At 37.1% G+C, this 18636-nt stretch overlaps 1 protein-coding gene across 4 annotated transcripts in view; it reads right to left on the reverse strand.

Moving 5' to 3' along the window:
- nrg2a (neuregulin 2a) overlaps positions 1-18636 on the reverse strand; it is an 84208-nt gene that overhangs the window by 37441 nt on the left and 28131 nt on the right. For 2 of the 4 annotated variants that reach the window (XM_055043593.1, XM_055043592.1), the window contains exons 1-3: positions 16555-16705; positions 4643-4808; positions 3313-3431 (exon numbers count right to left, since the gene is read on the reverse strand). In XM_055043593.1, coding sequence (XP_054899568.1) covers positions 3313-3431; positions 4643-4808; positions 16555-16636 — 367 coding nt within the window. In that variant the 5' untranslated portion in view covers positions 16637-16705. Of the gene's footprint in view, positions 1-3312; positions 3432-4642; positions 4809-16554; positions 16706-18636 lie in introns of those variants that run through there. The other 2 variants (XM_055043591.1, XM_055043590.1) reach the window with 1 other exon arrangement.

The following is an 18636-nucleotide window of genomic DNA, read 5'->3' on the forward strand; positions in this document are numbered from 1 at the left end:
AAATGAAAGCTGGCAACAGGCTGAACAAAGCCTCCATTGGTCCATGTTGCTGTACTCAGTAGCATAGCTAATGTAAATAAAGTACTGAAAAAGTTCATGTTACAGTGCCATACCAAAGTACTTAAATATCTCATATTACAACCAGAAAGGTCAGTGCATTTTAATGAGATTTTATATGACAGGCTAACATAAAGTAGATCATTTAGGTGATGCAAAGTTTAAAGTGTTGTCCATTTGTATTCAACTCTACAAGTCAATGCCTTGTAATATTGTGTTTCGCTGCATGTGCAGCTGCAGTTCATTTAGGTATGTCTCCACCATACATCTAAAAACAGAAATTATATCAAATGTTCAGAACTGTACTTCTTTGCAAAGATGTTCAGTGGGATTTAAGTACAGACTTTGACTGGGCCACTGATATACATGAATACGGTTGACTCAACACCTTGGGATATTGTTTTATCATCTACCAATGCTTTAAAGTTGTCCAGAACATTATCACTAATCAGTTCGCTGTATTCTTTTATCTTCTCGATGGCATTTGTTCACTACTGGACACAAATCTAAATTTTTTCTATCAATTAGGTAACTTTTAATTGATAGCTGCGCTGGATTTACTCCAATTGAAAGAAATCGGACTAAACGGGAGATGGATATGAATACAAAGCTTCAGAGGATTAATGGAGTCCTTGTCTCGTCAAGTCAGTGATGCTTAAAAGTCAAAATATGAGCCTGTCTTAGTATTTGGTGGGTGGTTATGATATTATGGATAATTAGCGTAGATCTCCTCAGCGAAGTCTTCAGACCTGCCTGTAGACATGTCACCCCCAATTCGCCCCGTCTTGCCTTCTTCCCTGAAGCATGACAGAAGTGGGTGTGCTGTTGGAGTACAATGGGATGTTTTTAAGGAAGGGTGAACCGACACATCCACACGTACACAAACAAACCAAACTGTGACATACAATCAGTGATTGCTGGCGTTTTAAAGGAAGAACAGCTATGCCATTAAGCGACTTAAAAAAGCGTCCATGCTGACAGATGAAAAAGCACAGGGATGCTTTTACACAAAGATGTGCATAGATGGTGAATAAGAAACATATTTTTTCTTTGCTTTAGTGTCTGCTCTACCAGTTGCCAGCTCTTGTTTATTATACATTGCGCTACACGTAAGGATATCCTGTTCAACTTGTTTTAAATCGTCTGCACTGCAAGTGAAAACACCGTTCCATAATGCTGCTCCGTCATGTTTTCTCCATTATGGCTACTGTGGGAATAAGCCCACATGCTCAGTGCTTTGTAATTTTAGATTTTCTTTGATATTTCTGCATCACCAGGATTTCAGCCTGCTAAGATCATCATATATAGTTTCATGGACCACCAATCACATGCTCTTGAGATTTCACTGAATATGAAGACAAGCAGGTGCTGTCACCAGGGATTCTCCAACCTCTGAGGCTTCAGAGCATGATTCAACCCATTTTGTTTTAATTGCCAATAAACGTGGTTGTTGTGCAGTGACTTACCTGTATGACATTAACATTTAATAAATGTCAGCACAGTATGTCTTATAAGGATGCATAAATATTGCATTGATCTTGGCAAAGAGAAATAAGACACCGTGTCTGGACAAAGCCGAGTGTCGCACTGTACGCATAAAGTAGGAGTCACATGATCCGCTCATAAAACTCAGCTAAAGCTTTTTAGATGTCAGAAAAATAAAAGAGGCAAGCTGCAGCTGATTTAAAAACACAAGATGGATGGCTTCTTTTCTGCAAAAATTGTTTGCTGGATATCAAGCCTTCTCTGTTTTTCCCAAACACAATGGGCGCTTCCTTTCTCTGAGAAGAGCAGCTATACTCTAATAATGCAGCTCAAGCTTAAGACTGCAAATGCTAAACAATAGCTCGAAAAATGTGGCCTTGACTAATGCAAAGAACGAAGGGGGAGTGAATGTTGTGCCTGAAAGTGATTACAAGGACACTAAGTGTAACTCAAGAGCCCCCGGTTGCTGAAACTGACTTTTCATCTTTTTTCGGCAGCTATATCTCTAAGTTTGTGGGATGTCAACAAAAATCAACCAGCTGTCAAGGTCAAAAATGCTGTCCATTGTTTTGAAGTCACACAATATTCAAAACTATTGAGAGCCTTGATAATTAACTCCCCTTCATCTTTTTGACTTTTTGCTATGGTGTAACCAAAGATTTGGATGTATAATATCGGGATTTTATGTAATAGACCAACAATATGTAATGCATAACCATGAACCTTTTTGCCTTTAGGCCAAAAAGTTCAGTTTTAACCTTCACCTTCTTCCAGATGTTTGTTGTGTCTTCCACATGGCTTTACAATGTAAACTGCAAATTTCTTTCTGACCTATCTGGTTTTTACTAATGTTCTCTAACAAACCACTTATCCCACTGACATTAGACCACAGTCAGAAGGCATCCAAAAGTTTGATTGCATGCATAACTTGTTGCATGGGAATTCTTCAGTGGTAACAAAGTGAATAAGTCTGAATGAAAATGTTTACCACACATTTTAGATTTGACTATTTTGTTTTAACTTCATAATTATGCACCTCAGATAAAATTTCATTAAAATACAGTAAAGTCTGTAGTTATAAAATGAATAGATATGGATGAATTCTAAGGTAAGGAGTATATTCTGTACATTTCATAGAACTTGTACAGATATGTTTTCATCTTTCACAGAAAGTTCAATGCAGCATCTTTTTTGAACAATCTGGATCCAATATCCAGCATGTTCTTTCTTGATAAGAAGCAGAAGATCTGTAGGTGAGATTCCTTCAACTCTTGCGTTATTTTATACCAATCCACATAGAAATAAAAGCTACAAAGAGCAGCCTTGAGCTTTCACAACACTTCTTGGACCAAAGGCAAACTCACCACCTCACCAAATGGAAGCAGCTGTTATCAAAACTCTTTCATCTGCTACTGCGCTTTGTGAAAATCTGTAACCCACAGACATCAATGTCTACCAAACAGTCCCATTAACTTCTATCCCATACTCCTTTTGAAACTTCCCATTTTAATTAGTTGCTGTTCTTGTTTGAAATAGACAAACCTTCCGATACATTTCACTGTTGCTCATTGCCAAGTATAATGCGCCATTCCACTGAATAGTAGGCCAAAACCACATGTGTGGACAGTTGTTCTCCATGCATGTTACTATCCCTCATGCCATCTGACTCTGTCATATCTCTCAATTGGCAAGAGAACAGTCGCAACAACAACAACAACAATGGCAGCACATCTGCGCTGCTCTGCCTGTTGCTCGGGAGTCGGTACTCACTGCTTTGTACGTTGACGGTGCCAGTGGAGTTGTCCTTCCCCAGCGAGTTCTCCACCACACACGTATAATTCCCAGAATCCTCCAGTTTCGCTCTGTTGATCTGGACTTTGGAGGATTTCCTGCGGGTGACAACACTTGCACAGCTGAGTCAGGGGAATCAGGGCAGGGAGGAAAAAAAAGGTATGGAAATACAACATGTAGAGAGACAAAGAGGATGAAGAGCAATCATGGCACATGCTCATTTCTAACTTATGATGCTTCAGTATGGCATCCAGGTTACCTAACATGTTCTTTTGCAGCTTAACTTATTTACATTTCTACTATCAATAAAGACTTTGCTATTATATTGTCAACATAAGCTCTTATTTTGGGTATTTTCTCCTCACAGTGACTATGTTTAACTTTAGCTCACCATTAGCCACTTTGTCAAACAGGAGAAATTACAGGATTTAAGCACAATGAAAAGCTGTTTTTCTTTATCTTTGGCTAAATGCTTTGAACTGCTTCTCTAAGTTATGTAAGCTTATTACAAAAAAGATGCTGGCGACAGCAACATTATATGGCCTCTACACTAATTTAAGACTTGGTAAGACTTCTTTTAACGAAATACTTAAACTAGTAACTTAGCTTTTAACTAAGCTAAAAGCTACAACTAACTGTAAAATGTTTTCTGAAAGACATAGTTCAGGATTTTTGAAGTGAGGTTAAGTCATAAGCCCTAACGTCCTTTAGCGCATAACTGGCTTGATGTTCTTTATTTTGTATAAATCCAAAGTAGTTAGTTTTAAAGAATGAAGCCCACAGCTAATCAAAAAAGGGTCAAACTAATTATCTGAATCTAAAGACTAAGCTAATAGTCTGAGTCTGAAGTGAATGGCTAATCCAAGAGAGGCTAAGCAAAGCTAATGGATTCAAGCTAAAGCATTGCCTAAGAGGAACCAAAAGCAAAGACAATGAGTGTTTTAAAAAAATGCTTTGTCCTCAAAAATATCCGTTTATGAGAATACGATTTCACAAACGCTTAAGCTGTTATCACCCTTATTTCTATTTACATAAAAGCTGAAAGTTTTTTTAATCAGAAATGGAGGTAGATGGCAGTGCAACACCACTGGTGTATAAACTTAATCTATGAACGGAAAATTTTAAGGTTATTTCGGATTAAACCGTAGTGTAAAAAGTGAAATATCACAGCTGTTCTATTGATTCTTTCATTGTCTAAGTTTTTTATTAGATGGTGGCCAACTACAAGGAGATCATTTGTAGACAACTTACAACATTCTTGATAGTGTGATAGCGTTTGGCTTACTGGAAAACGATTCTTTGTACTCACAAGTTGGACTTGATCTTGACTTTTCGACTACTTGTCAGCTCATTGCCATCTTTAAACCATCTGTAGATTGGGACAGGCTTTCCTGTGGCCTCACACTTCACCGTAAGCTTGTTTCCTTCACTAACGACGATCGGATTCTTGATTGGTTTTAACTTTGGAGCAGCAGCTAAGATGGAATAAAAAGAAGAAAAAACAACTCAGTGTTAATGCAATGTAACAAAACGAAAACATATTTATGGTTTATGCATCACGGATTTGCTACAAAACGAGACTGGGGAAGAGAGGAGAAACAGGAGCTGAGCCAGTAACCCCTCTTAATGGAGTGAGCCAACAGCTCTCTCAGGTGACCTCCAGATGTGGTCACTGGAGACATCATCAACTTCGCCTTGGACTAATAAACATGCTCATATTCACTCTGGCTTTGCTGCTACAAAAACACCTGAGGCAGTATTTAGCAAACATCCACCAGCTGAGGAAGGAAAATATGCAACCACAAATATCACGCACAATTAAAGTCAATCTGGAAATAAGAAAAGTTATAAGATTGTAAAACTGGCCTGCTGTGTTTGTGAGAGGGAAAAGAAAACATGCTAAATCATAACACTCATTCTGTGCTTTCATTTTATTACAACCATATTTGTGATGATCATACAACATAAATCATCAAATACATACAAAGAACACAACAACATGTCAGCTGACATCTGCATACATGTTTAGGTGAGGTAAGAAAAGGGGTGAGCAAGCGTCAACCCGGGGATGACCCCTGGTACACACACACACACACACACACACACCCCACACACCCCACACACACACACACACACACACACACACACACACACACACACACACACACACACACACACACGCCCACACACACCTACTCCATCGCCTCCAATAACCATGAGTAACATTCACGATTTCATACACAATCTGAACCATGCTGTCCTGCAAATTACAGCTGCTTGCTGCAGTTACCCCCCGACGACGACACTTGAATGAAGACGAACAAACCATGACAAGCAAAATGAAGTTCACGCAGGTAACAACTGGGCACAGAAATAGCATTGCACCAAATTTATCCCCACTTGCCCTCTTTTTTTAGGAGACTGTCCTACTTCACTGACCTATTAAAAGAAGACATGTCTGCGCAGAGCCAAATAAGAAAAAAGAAAACAAATCCAATGATGTTGCAGTTTAACACATTTTGGCGGATTTAGGTTGACAGTTGTGATGGATTTAGGGTAATGTTCAGTTAGCATTCACAGAGGTATTCAAACACTATTTTTCCTCTGTCAGTGAAAATTTTAAACACTTAAGTGAGTTATGACAAAACAGCCATTATGATAATCTTCTACTGGATTTGAAGAAATCATCAGTTCTCGAGAGGTCACATACCTGGGAGACTTTTCCAAATGTAAATAGCAGAAACTCTTACAACAGTGAACTGTTGTACTTTCCAAAAGTATTTAATCCCCTTATGCTATTCCCATTTTGTCGTGTTGTAACCACAAATAACATACTTTGTATGACAGACAAACATAACGCATAATTGCTGCAAAGAAAATGATGCTTGTCTTTTAAATGTTCTGTAGATTGGCATCTGAAAAGCGAGGCTTACATTTGTGTTTAGCCCCCTGAGTAAATACTGACTGAGTTCATTTTATCTCATGGATTTGCACAGAATACTTTGTTTGTTTGGAGGGGGGCACTCGGCTGCTGGGAACCTGTCCCTGCAGTGTGACCACAGCCTCATGCTGCCACCATCACATTTCATAGTGGGGGTGGCATGTTCACAGTTATATGTTTTACATGTATACCAAATGTTTCCTTTTTGATTTTATCTGACCAGCGCACCTTTTTCCACAAAGACAAGCACAAAGTGACGAATAGTTGAAAAATACTTTACTGAATTATTAAAACTTTTCACAAATAGAAATCTGAGAGGTGAGACATTCATGTGTTTCACTGTTCCTGCCGAGAAAAAGCAATCCCACAGCATGAGGCTGCCACCACCTCATTTGACTGTGGAGGTGGTGTGTTTATTATAGCATACAGTGCTGCTTTTCCAACATATTTGCATTCAAAAGTCCTACAAGTAATTATTGAGAGTTCTGATAGTAATTAGAAGAAATTAGTAAAGCATTGTTTCAGCAATGTCTATCTTCTTGACATTGCTGAAGTTAATTGGTTGCAAATGATTTTATTTGAGGGTGCCAGAGTAAAGATTAGAACTAAAATATTGCAGGACAAACCAAATACCAATTATTTACATTGCAGTTTTCGGTAATACCAAAATGTAGAAAAGTTTAAGGAGAATAAAATATTTTGTAAAGCAGTGTATAAGTTTCTAAGTATGTCTCATATTTTGAATTTGGCACTTATATCCAGAAGCTTCTCTTTGCTTGGAGAAAATCTCTTTTATTCCTGACAATGCATAGAACATGGTCTGCTAAAACTTAAACCCCAGCAAAAGCTTCAAAAACTCTTTGCGTTTAGTGTACTTCACAAAGTTTGAAAAGTAATATTAATTAAATCTTTAAATGCAAAGCTGCCTGGATATATCCAAGGAAGACTGATATATTAATGAAGATAACACATCCTCTGTTTAAAATAGATCACTTTGCAAATCAAAAAGTTCAAAATAGCACACAGATCAATGGAAACAGCCATTTTTAACTTCATAGCAGTCACTGTTGCTAAAATTATCCTGTTTTCATTAAGACAAGGGCCTTTTATCTACAAACAGCATGCAGCTGGGAAATGTGGATGATGATATTTGTAGCGTTGGGAAAACAAAGTCAAAGAATCTAACATTCAGGGAAAAGGCAAGATATACTTTTTTAATGTAGCATTTTGAAACTTTAATGAGCTTTCGGTCTCAAGATAGATATTGGTGGTGCAATTGCTCGAGGAATTGCTTCAAGATTTTGAAGTCCCAAGAGTTTGGAAATATAAAACCCCCATTAATTCAGCAAAGCATAACTGCAGATCTGCTGAAAGTCATAACATTATATGGGCTGAACATATACGACATATTGCCATTTGACATCAATTCTGCAAGTGCTTCAGGTTTATTGATAGCTTGAAGCGAGGTCTAATACTGAGCAATAAAGATTTTTAGCTGTTCAACAATTTAATGCACAACACGGGAGTTGATGTTAAACAGTGCTCAATGTTTTGTGGTCTACCCTACTGACCTACCTCTAACTTTTCCGTTACTCTCACCAAAGGAATATACCAGCACTGTATTAGTCGCACTGTACCTGTGTAAGAGTATCTGCAAATGTCTGGCATTTGAAAGGTTTAGAAAATGCATTGTCTTCTGCAGATATTTAAAACACAGAGAGCAGAACTTAGAAATGCTTGCATGAGAAACAGAACTTCTACTTATGATGTCTACACAGAGTGAACTGTGCAAGACTGAACCCGTGCATACTGCCTGAGGAAAGCCTCGTCAGTCAGAGAGCTGCAAGAATGAGGTTGCACCGACTATACGAAAAAGAAAAAAAAAACGTCTGGACATGAGTCTGTCCTTGCCAAGAAAATTAGCAAAGATTTGTCCTTGGCAAGAGAAGCAACAGAAACTCTACTTTTCATCAGTCCAGTTAGCCAGATGTGCTGGAGGGTCTGCTTCATCTGCTCAGCTTTCAGATACTGATCAGTATCATTAAATTAATCCCCCTTGTACCTATAGCTAACAAAATAAAAGAATAGGTTAAGGTTTTTAAGTGAAGCTCTGTGGAGTTATCAAAATATTTTCCTTCCCTAGAGTAGAAAGATCTAAACTGACCCTCATAATAAATAAATCGTTGATGACTACGGAATAACCAGACATATTACTTATTTTTGCAACTTAACACAACTCAGGATGAAAATGCTCTCTTCCAACAGATGAGAAACATTAACACCAAGACAGCAAGACAGTTTAAAAGCTGCTCTCGTGCTATTTTCTTTCTTGCAACGTGACCATTTTAAAAAACACATGTTCTGCAGGTATAAAATGAAATGAAACATATTTTGTGAAACATCAGGTTTTTCAAACATGAGTGTTGGTCTGAATCTTCTCCCAGTTTGAGTCAAGCATGAGTATTGGGATCAATAGTGTGGAATTCACAGTGTTCCACTCTATGAAGTCAGGGTGTGTTACCTCTCTTCTCACATTTGGTTTTCCATATTTAACAGGATTAGCACACCATTCTAAATCTATAAGCAAAATTTACATAGATTTTAGGTCTCTAATACATGTCTTCAAAGATGGATCTTAATGGTGATTTTATAGGTGTTGTACACATCTAAAAATAATTTCTGCAGCCGCAAATGATGCAGGTGACAACTTCACAAAATGTCATCTTAGAATAGTAATATGAAGACAACAATAAACTTAATAAAGTCAACCATCTTTACCATAGAAAGCAGTTAAACTGAAACGGCAGTGATAAACTTAACAGCTTAACAGCTAAATTATTGAATGTAAATATTCAATAATTTAGCAATACATTCCATAGATATAAACATTTTCAGTTTTTATACAAATGATCAGCTTTTTTCTATTGCTAAAGCTACCGAGACCATGGTCGTCAATTATCCATCTGCCAATTTGAGGATTTATTCACTGATATCTTCATACTCCAGGTAAATGAACTATTCTGGTTAATAATGTTGCAGAACTTCACTCTTAAAATGTCTGAAATAACCTTTAAAGTTTCTGAACTATACTATGATCAACTTTTGATGAAAACAAGTTGTCAATGTAACCAAAAAGTAATTTTCCCTATCCTCAATGAAAAACTGTGCAGGAGTGATGATAAACCATGTCCTCAAGAACAGCCTGTTTCTCTCTTTTTGAAGCACAGGGGCAGCTGCAGACATGGACTATAAAAACCCAATTTGAGAATAGACGCCTATCTGGTGTGTCAACAGCTCATGCCTTGGGTAACAGTTGGAGATCTCAGCCCACATAGCTGTTCAAAAACAAAGTTATTTGATATTTTAACAATGCCTTACCCTTATTATCGAGTTAACATTTCTGTTTCATTTCCAGGAGCTTAGGAAAGGAATCTAAGTCATGCCTTTGTGTTTTTCCTTTTTTTTTCCCCATTCAAAGTATCCCTGATTACTGCGGTGTTATGTCACCTCGCTGCACATTGTCAAAAGACAAACTGCATGGCAAGGCAGTCAGAGATATGCCGTTTGCATGTGGAAATGCTCCTCAGACTCCATATACTAGTTACTGTAACACAACATCTGTTCAAACAGATCAGTTTAATAGCATCCAGCCAAATCTGCTTTTACAAAGTGAGGACCTTGTACATTCTTGGGATTGTTTTACCTACCATCCGGAGATCCCCCAAATTACTATCAATCCTGTACTGAAACTTTTCAGCTGTGGAGAAATTCAAACGGCAAACCTACTTCTAACCTTTGGAAGTAAAATTGTATTGGATCCTTCATTGCCAACACTGTATTAGTTGAGAGTTTTGCACGTTTGAGCCTGGCTTAACAATCAATAAAATGTCAAACTTTCCATACATTATCAGACTATACATGCATACTTTTTACCTAGTACATTTTTTGTTACATGATAGATATTGTCCTTCATGTCTAAAGGACAATTCTACGTTTTAATAGAGAATAAAAATATATCATGTTTTCAGGGATTGAGGCAAAATGTAAGGTCTGAACTGTTGCATGAAAGTCATAGTTGTCAATTTACAGTTTTAGTTTGTCTCTTTAAAACCCTCCCTGTGTTCAACACCTAACCCATGATGCCAAAAGAGAGATGAATTATCCCATAAAAGCTGAAGAAGTCAACAGGAAAAGCTAAATAATAACCTTCACTTTGTGATCTCAGATCAAAAAAGGGCCACCCGAGTTATATTTATTTATAAGAAGCTGTTTAGAGCCAAAAATCTTGACAAGTCATGTTGGACTATGTTTAATTTAATCAGACCATTTCACTCGTTGCATTTCAAATAACTATTGACGTACTGTTTGCAACAGTCCACAGTATTCAAAACATGTCGGCACAAACTTCAGCTAGTAATGAATATGGTTACTTGATGTTTTCAGAGGATAAACATCTTTGTTTGTTTGCACTTGCATGATGCCAATATTACCTCGCTGAAACCTCGCTGGTATTGAAACAGTCTGCATGAAACTCAGTTTATCAGGCTTTAAGCTGAAATCAGCTTCAATAATCTACTTCAGTGACTGAAATCCAGCTTCTTCAGCTGTAGTATTACTAGAGATGAACAAACACACCATTTTGGTCTGATATTAATGTTGCTACTATGGTCCAAAACCAGTCCTAACCTTACTCTGCATCACTAGCACCATTACATATTTTTCTTGTGAGGCCGATAGAAATTAGTTCAAATATGACTAACATCAGCCAATCCTGACATAAATGTTTCTATATTATGCTTTACAAATTAGAATTATCAGAAAACTAACAGTTTTGTTCCCAGCTCAAGTGATCAGTGGGCAAGAAGTGGTGACCAATAGCCAAACATGAATGTTTTTGGACACTAGGAGGAAGCTGGTGTACCCAGAGAAAACTTACCCATGCATAGAGATTTCATGCAAATGCCATACAAAAATAAATAAATAATATTCTGTAAGTAACACCGTCCCTTCAAAATTTACTTCTAAACCTTAATTTTTTTTAATGGACTGAATCCTAATTCTACCTTGATGCAGCAGAAGTTTCCAAAGTTGCATTTAAATGCAAGAAGAAATGTACACACGTCAGCACATCAGATAAATATTCTCCCAGTCATATCAATGAAACAGTGCCAGTTTGTAAAATGAAATCCAGAGTCATGGTGCAAAAGCTTAACAACTATTTCCTATGCTTATTATGTTGAGTTTTCTTTATACCACTCTGATGGTTTTAAGTTCCTTTAAAGGGAGTTTATTTTCTATATTCCAGATACATAGTGCCATTTTATAGAACAATCTAGTAACCAAGTTGTATTGAAAATGTTTAATAAAAAATGAGACATTCAACTAATCTGAAGCCTTGAAATGGGCCGTTGTCTCTTTAAGAATCTTCTACTCTTGCAACACTCCCCAGTAAAAGGAGGAGTGTCCGCTTACTCCAGAGAAAGTTCTGGACTGGGTTGAGTCTGGAGGAAAGTCACAGCTACTTAGAAAGCTACGAACTGGAAATTAAGGGGTGCCACACATTACTTGCTACTATAAGTTAATGCTGTACATAATTATATAATTTAGCTGCAGCAATGCAACACCTGTTGCTTTTTTGATTGGAAAGAAATTATATAATTATTTACATTTTTTGTTTTAAACTTTGGGTGTGATAATGTTCTGCTATGACAAATCAATTCTTTGCTGACAGGTTGACTGATTCAGGTTGACTGCCGTCACACCTGAATCCCGCTAAAAGCAGACACTATATGACTTATGTGTTTTCACAAAGACAAGGAGCAAATTTGCATCTTTGCTGTCATCTAAAATTTGCGTTCAATTTGATCAAAATTTATCTGAATATCTCACATAAATCAGCCTGAAAAAGACTTTCTAGCTTTGTGCATTTGAAATGACACATCTCAACCCCCATTTCTTTCGATGAACAGACCTAAGTGGCATTTGAAAGAATAAATTAAAATAAAAATAAATTAGAAGGTGTCACAGAGTGAAGGTACAATGATGGACTAGATTTGTTGTTTGTTTTTTTTGTGAGAATCCTCTTCTTGTGAGAAATAAATGTAAGATCACTCTTAAGTAGTTGGAAGCAATCCCTGCTGCCTCCGCCGACTTGTTGCTGAATAATTCAAACAGCACCACCATAAATTTAAAGGTGCAGTAGGTATTACTACACGATGAAAAGCAACAGCAAAAAATCAACAGCCATCTCCTTACTTCCTTGAGTAATTATTGCAATCCTTGGCTACACACGCAAACCCATCCACGCAGAAAGAAACTTGTTGTGTTTTGTCTTGACATATGATAGGTGGGAGGTGCACGATTATGAATTATAACGTCACAAATAGGAGCAGCATATTTATATAGGTCAGGAAGACTGCAAAGATATCCAATTACAGTTAGTTCTAAGTTGTTCTTCTGCTGAGGTGCAATTTTTTTTCACGAACAACTAGTCTTAAAAAATGAAGGCTTTCCATTGTAAAAGTGTGTTAGACTTGTCCTTTTTTTTGACATTTTCTAAAAACTACTAGCTTTGCAGCTACCTTATAAGTAGTTTAAGTAGATAAATGAGTCAGTAAATGATCATGTAACAACAGAGCAGCTGCAAAATGCCACACATCAACACTTTTTGGTTCAAAGATTTCAGCTTGAATGAAAGGGCACTTATTTTAAGAAACACATGCTGTGAGGGGATGTCTTGAAATTAATGTGAAAAAAAATCTGCAAAAAAGAAAAAAACAAACAAACAAAAAAAAGCAGAAGACGAACCTGTCTCACATCTCCAATGCCAGATTGATCTCTTTGATCACTAACTGACAGCTTCGGCAGATTGCTCCCGTTTACACACAATTATGGGTCGACACACCTAATTCAGACAGACACGTGTATACATGCACATGCTCACACAGCATATTGTATAACTTCAAATTATGCTGTATACTGTCGCATCCATGCAAAAGTCGTCTTGACATGACATCTTTAGCATGCTAGTGGCCAATTTGTAAACATGTGAAGGAAAATTATTTGAATATGACAACTTCAATTGAGGACTGGAGTATTGGATGAAGTAAATATGTAATTTTTGTCTTATTTTTTTAATGAGTTGACTAGTTTTAGCTAGCTTGTTGGCTAATTAGTTAAAAGTAGATAGAGTGAACTAATGAAAAGCAACAATTTATGACTGAAATAAAAAAAAATACACATATTCATATTCAGTCTGCTTGTTGTCACAAGTTGTTGATATTTAATATTTTTTCTCAGCAAATTGAAATGATCAAAGAGGCAAATGGTATATGAATGTCAGTATGTTCAGGTCCTGTCACATTATTCTTCATTTGCATTAGTCACTTTACTTAAAGGGGCAGAATTATGTATTTTAAAGTCATATGGTGATCTTACACCGCAATCAAGTTACTTTTACTTACAACAATTATGTATATATTAAACATTACAAGAGAAATTTGACATCACATTTTGACACCTTGAAGTTAGCCTCTATCTCTTTAAGAAGCTCCTCCTCTTTCTGTCTTCATGACATTATCACAACAATGATGAGCCATTATTACGTTTACAATGTTCTGAGGAACATCAGATGGACAAGTATTTTGTATGATAAGCTCAGGAGATACACAGTTCCACCAAGTTATTTGTTGATTGCTACTGCCGCTAGTCTGAAGGAGCTGAGTGGGCAAAGTGCAAGGGACCCACCGGGTTTGAAACTATTTTAACATATAATTTGTGTGAAATTTAGAAGGCAATAAATAAACTTTACTATTTATATGTCAAGTAAAAATTAAATATAAATAATTAACCTAGGTATGTTTTACATCTATTGTGTCTATATATATATATATTTATTTTAGATCAAATAAGAAAATCAGGTATAGTTTGGCTCTTCAGCAAGAGCCCAAATTATATTAAATTAAACCACAAGTAAAACAGGGAAAAGGGCTATTATGAAAATAAAGAGTACACACATCTTAAAATTTGAATAAGACCAAATATAGTAAAAAAAGAGGAAATGAACGATGGTCTTACTTTTCAGAGAAAAGAAGACAAACCACAGTCAAATTACAGTTATATTTATTTGTAAAATTAGTTTACAAATAAACTTTGTAAGGTTATGAATAACCTTACAAAGAGGTTATGCATAACCTCAACAACTTTGCAGACAAAAGTGTTCATGGGCTAACTGCAGAGGAGGAAGGCTATACACTGTCAGAATGCCAGTCTAAGTTGGATTTACTAATTAATTGGTATTTTTATGTCTCACTGTCATCCTAAACCAGCTGCTAAAATAAATCATGAGCTGTTTAACGTAGATTAAAAAGAACACATTGGTAATGTAAATACAGGGTTATGGTTGCATTTAAAAAAGTAAAAAGGTTGCATGAAATGTTCATTAATACTGCAATCATAAAGCAGCATAGAAACTAATTTCACAGAACAAAATAATCAAAACTAAACCAGGTTAATGTTTAATATTACGCTCCGTTACGAAGCTAAACTGCCTCGTGACCCTTCTTCAACAAAGTTAGGTGAAAACTGAAACGCTATTATGGAAAAATTCTAAGAATCCGGATATGTGAAAGTCCTGTTCATGCACAGCTAAAACGTTGCTATTTTAAGAATGATCAACTTTCCGAAAAAAATAAAATAAATAAATAAATCACAATGCTTATGTACCAAACGTCTCTGGTTAAATTGTTATTTGACACCTTTATACAGCAGAATAAACATGTATTTTCCAGATTCTGGTGCACTTACAACAGTGAAAGGAAAAACATTGCGCGATTACTGATTTTTCCATTTTATTTGCAGAACAAAAGACAACCAGATTGTTCAATGAGGTCGCTATACCGCCCCCTGGTGGCTACTCATGCAAAGACATATAGAAGTTTTCGTGGATCAACACTAATAAGCATATCCAAATAATTCAGCTTTAATTACCCTGTTTACCCTGAGTCAGATGTTTAATGAAGAGCTGAAGAAACGTCATTGAGCTTTGGAAAAAGTTTTTTCTGTCATACTTTTTGTTTTCAACAATAAGCCCCTATAAAGACACCCAATGCTGGTTTGCCTTAAGTAAATTTTTCTTGCAAGATAACACTTCCATAAGATAAACCATTTTGATTATAAACTCACTGACTTTTCTCAGGCTGTTTGAAAAAGGATGAATTTTGTAAGCTATGTATTTCACAAGTTTAGAGGCTACCCTCAAATCTAGAATGGCAGCCAGCAAGTATTTCAACACTTTGTTTAAAACAATAAAACAAGCCAGATCACCAGTAGTTGGCTTACATAATGGAAGGAAACTGAAACATTTAGCAGGCTAAAAAAAAAAAAGAGAGAGAAAAAAAGTTGGATTTAGAGAAAAACATCCCATTTAATCTCCAGCTTTATCTGCTGGAGGCTGACGAGGGGTGACATCACAGGTACAAAATGTCTATCAAGATGAACCCTCAAAGAGACAGTATCTGATCAAGCAAGGAATGGCATATGTAGAAACTACAGTGATAATCAAGCTATTGTCCTTAAAGTGTCACTAAAATGGGGGCTGGGCCTCCTCATGACCTGAGGTCAAACTAAAGTGACATGCTGCAGCTTGTTGAACTCACTACAGAGCAACCACATTTCTACCTCTTGTGTATATGAAATACAAACAGGTCTCCAGCTCCTTTTTCTTTTTTTGCAAAACTAAATCAGCTTAGGGCACCCGCACAAAAAAGAAAAGTGCCGACTCTTATGCTGGATGAGTCATGGCAGACTCAATATTAAACTGAGAAGTGAAAACACTTTAGCAACCTTTGAAATATTAACCCTGTCAAACAGTGCAATATGACGCAGGGTTTGCTGTCACACAGACATTACTTTTCAATTAATACCTTGTGATAGGGGACAAAACACATGGACTGCTAAAACTCTACTGTGAGCAAGTTTTTAAATCCTCTGTTCAGCTGTTTTGAAATCTGATTTTTTTAACTTGGTCTATCATTTTTGTTTAAATCAAGAGTTGCCAGAACAAGTGCCTCTGTGTGTCTTTGGCCACTGAAAGGTAAGTTCATGTGACAACTTGGCTGCAACTTTTACAAAACAAGGCTATAATTTCCCCTTCTTAATACGGTAATTCAATCCTAATCTCGCTCTTTTGTTTGTCCGAGTCTATTTCTGCGTCACTTTTCTTCTCTGTTGTAAACATACACAAGTTTAAACATGTAACACAGAAACTAAATTTTATTTACCTGTAGAAGGATCGTTCTCTTTCCGTCCTCTCTTACCCCCATTCTTTCTCCCTTTTCTGTCTTTCTTCTTAGGTTCTGTCATGCTGCAGTCAAATGGTAGTCCTTTTTGGAAACGTGTGGCAAATGGGCACCACCAGACTCTCTGAAGCTGTGAGAGCGTCTCTCTGCTCCTATATAGACTTGCACTGATCAAGGATAGCAACTCTGACAGAGAGGGAGGGAAGAGGGTGGGAACAAGAAAAGCATTTCCCATTGCATGATGGCAATCAACCCTTCTATGACTCCAGACCCTGAAGCCGTGAGTCAAGAGGGTGTCCCAAGGAATCTTCAACTTCATAACAGTGCTTCCGGAACGCTCCGTTTTGCCATCCTGGGCAGCATCTTCTCCCCTCTACTGACCCATAGAAGAAAAGCGAAATGAGACCAGTTAAGTTATCCCCCTTAGCGCTACTCACTCCACCCAGATAGGCCTGCAGACGACCTGCCCTTGCCAGGATGATGTCGGGGTCCCAGAGCAGCCTCACATCTGGTTCCCATTTGCGAAGCCCAGATTCCGTGGATATGCGTGTGTGAGGTGCTGGATGTCAGATAATCTGTGAGGGTCTGCTGCTCAAAATTGTACTTCCTCACCTCCTCGCTCATCTGTCAGTACCTCCACCGGTACGATAGGCGAGTTTCAGCACGCCGGTGCCTGAGGTTCTCTGCTCACTGACGCCTCTGGCCGGTTGTCGTTATTGTCCAAGCAGCAATAAGAGTGCAAAACAGGTACAGCATGTTTTACACTGATATTGTGATATTTTTTTGTATTTGTCTTGAATCTAGAAAGTGTTATTAGCCTTGATGTTTTGTCTAGACAGTTTGGAGCATTGAAAAAAGAAACAGAGCAAAGGAGACACTTTGGATAAAAGGCAGACAGAACCGAGATGACGATCAGCACAGTTACATTTCTGGCTCCAAAAGACAGCAGGGTGACACTGTAAAAGAGGGACCACTTTTCCTTTCATGTCCATCTGACATATCCGCAACAGTGACAGCTTCCTCCACGTCTTATTTCAACCTACCGCAATGTCTTGTAAGAGGAAAGATTTTTTTACTGCGTTACTTACAACCACAAACTTCAGTATACTTTACTAAGATTTTATATAGCAGACTAACAGCAAAATAGTTATGAAGTGGAAGAATAACACTTTCACAAAACTCATTTTGGTTTTCAAATAAAAATCTGAAAAGTGTGGCATGCATTTCTGTATTCAGCCCTTCCGAATGAATACTTTGTAGTACCACCTCTTCTGGCTCGGGCCCAATCAGCTCTACTCATGGAGTAATCAGTCAGATTAGATTAGGAGCCCCTGAACAATATCTTGCCACAGACTTTGACTAGGCAATGAATGTGTGTTGATAACAGCCATTTTTACTCACTTTACTCCAAAGTACAATTAGTCTAGTGAAAGAAAGCCAAATAATACCGCTTCATTTTATTTATTTAGCGTTAAGAATAAAGAAAATTAGGCTACGCTTTTTTTAACCCTTGTATTATGTTGAGAAATAATTACATGTATGATGTTGTGGGTCATTTTGACCCGTATTGTGTAATTCATCTCAAAACAATCAAAAATGAAGTCAAACTAGTCAGAACTTTATTTTAGATTATATACACACTTGTGAGAGATGAGAAGAACAGATACACAACTTGAACACTCTTGAGGGTTGGAGATGTCTCACACATTTCTGTGTTAAGGAGCCACAATGATCTTTATCAGTATCCTGAGAGTGGTCATCATTGTGTCCCAATGATGGGACATCAACGGAAGACTCCCAGAACATCCTGTAATGTATTGGTCAATTGTTTGCATGTCTGAGTGAGAAAGCCAACCTCTTTGTGTATTCACATAAAGGATATAAAAACACATAAAAGCACATAACTTATCAAAAAGTACACAGGTCAACAATAAGTGACCAAAAATTACTTTGAAATACCTTTTCTATGACCCTGGTGTAAATTAAAACTTAGCTTGTTTCTATTTTGTCTTTGGTCAAAGTTACTAGAAGCCACCAGGTTTCAGACTCCTAATGTAAGTAGGT

Source organism: Poeciliopsis prolifica, unplaced genomic scaffold, assembly GCF_027474105.1.
Source record: "Poeciliopsis prolifica strain line A6 unplaced genomic scaffold, Auburn_PproV2 SCAFFOLD019, whole genome shotgun sequence".
In the NCBI taxonomy this organism is placed as follows: domain Eukaryota; kingdom Metazoa; phylum Chordata; class Actinopteri; order Cyprinodontiformes; family Poeciliidae; genus Poeciliopsis; species Poeciliopsis prolifica.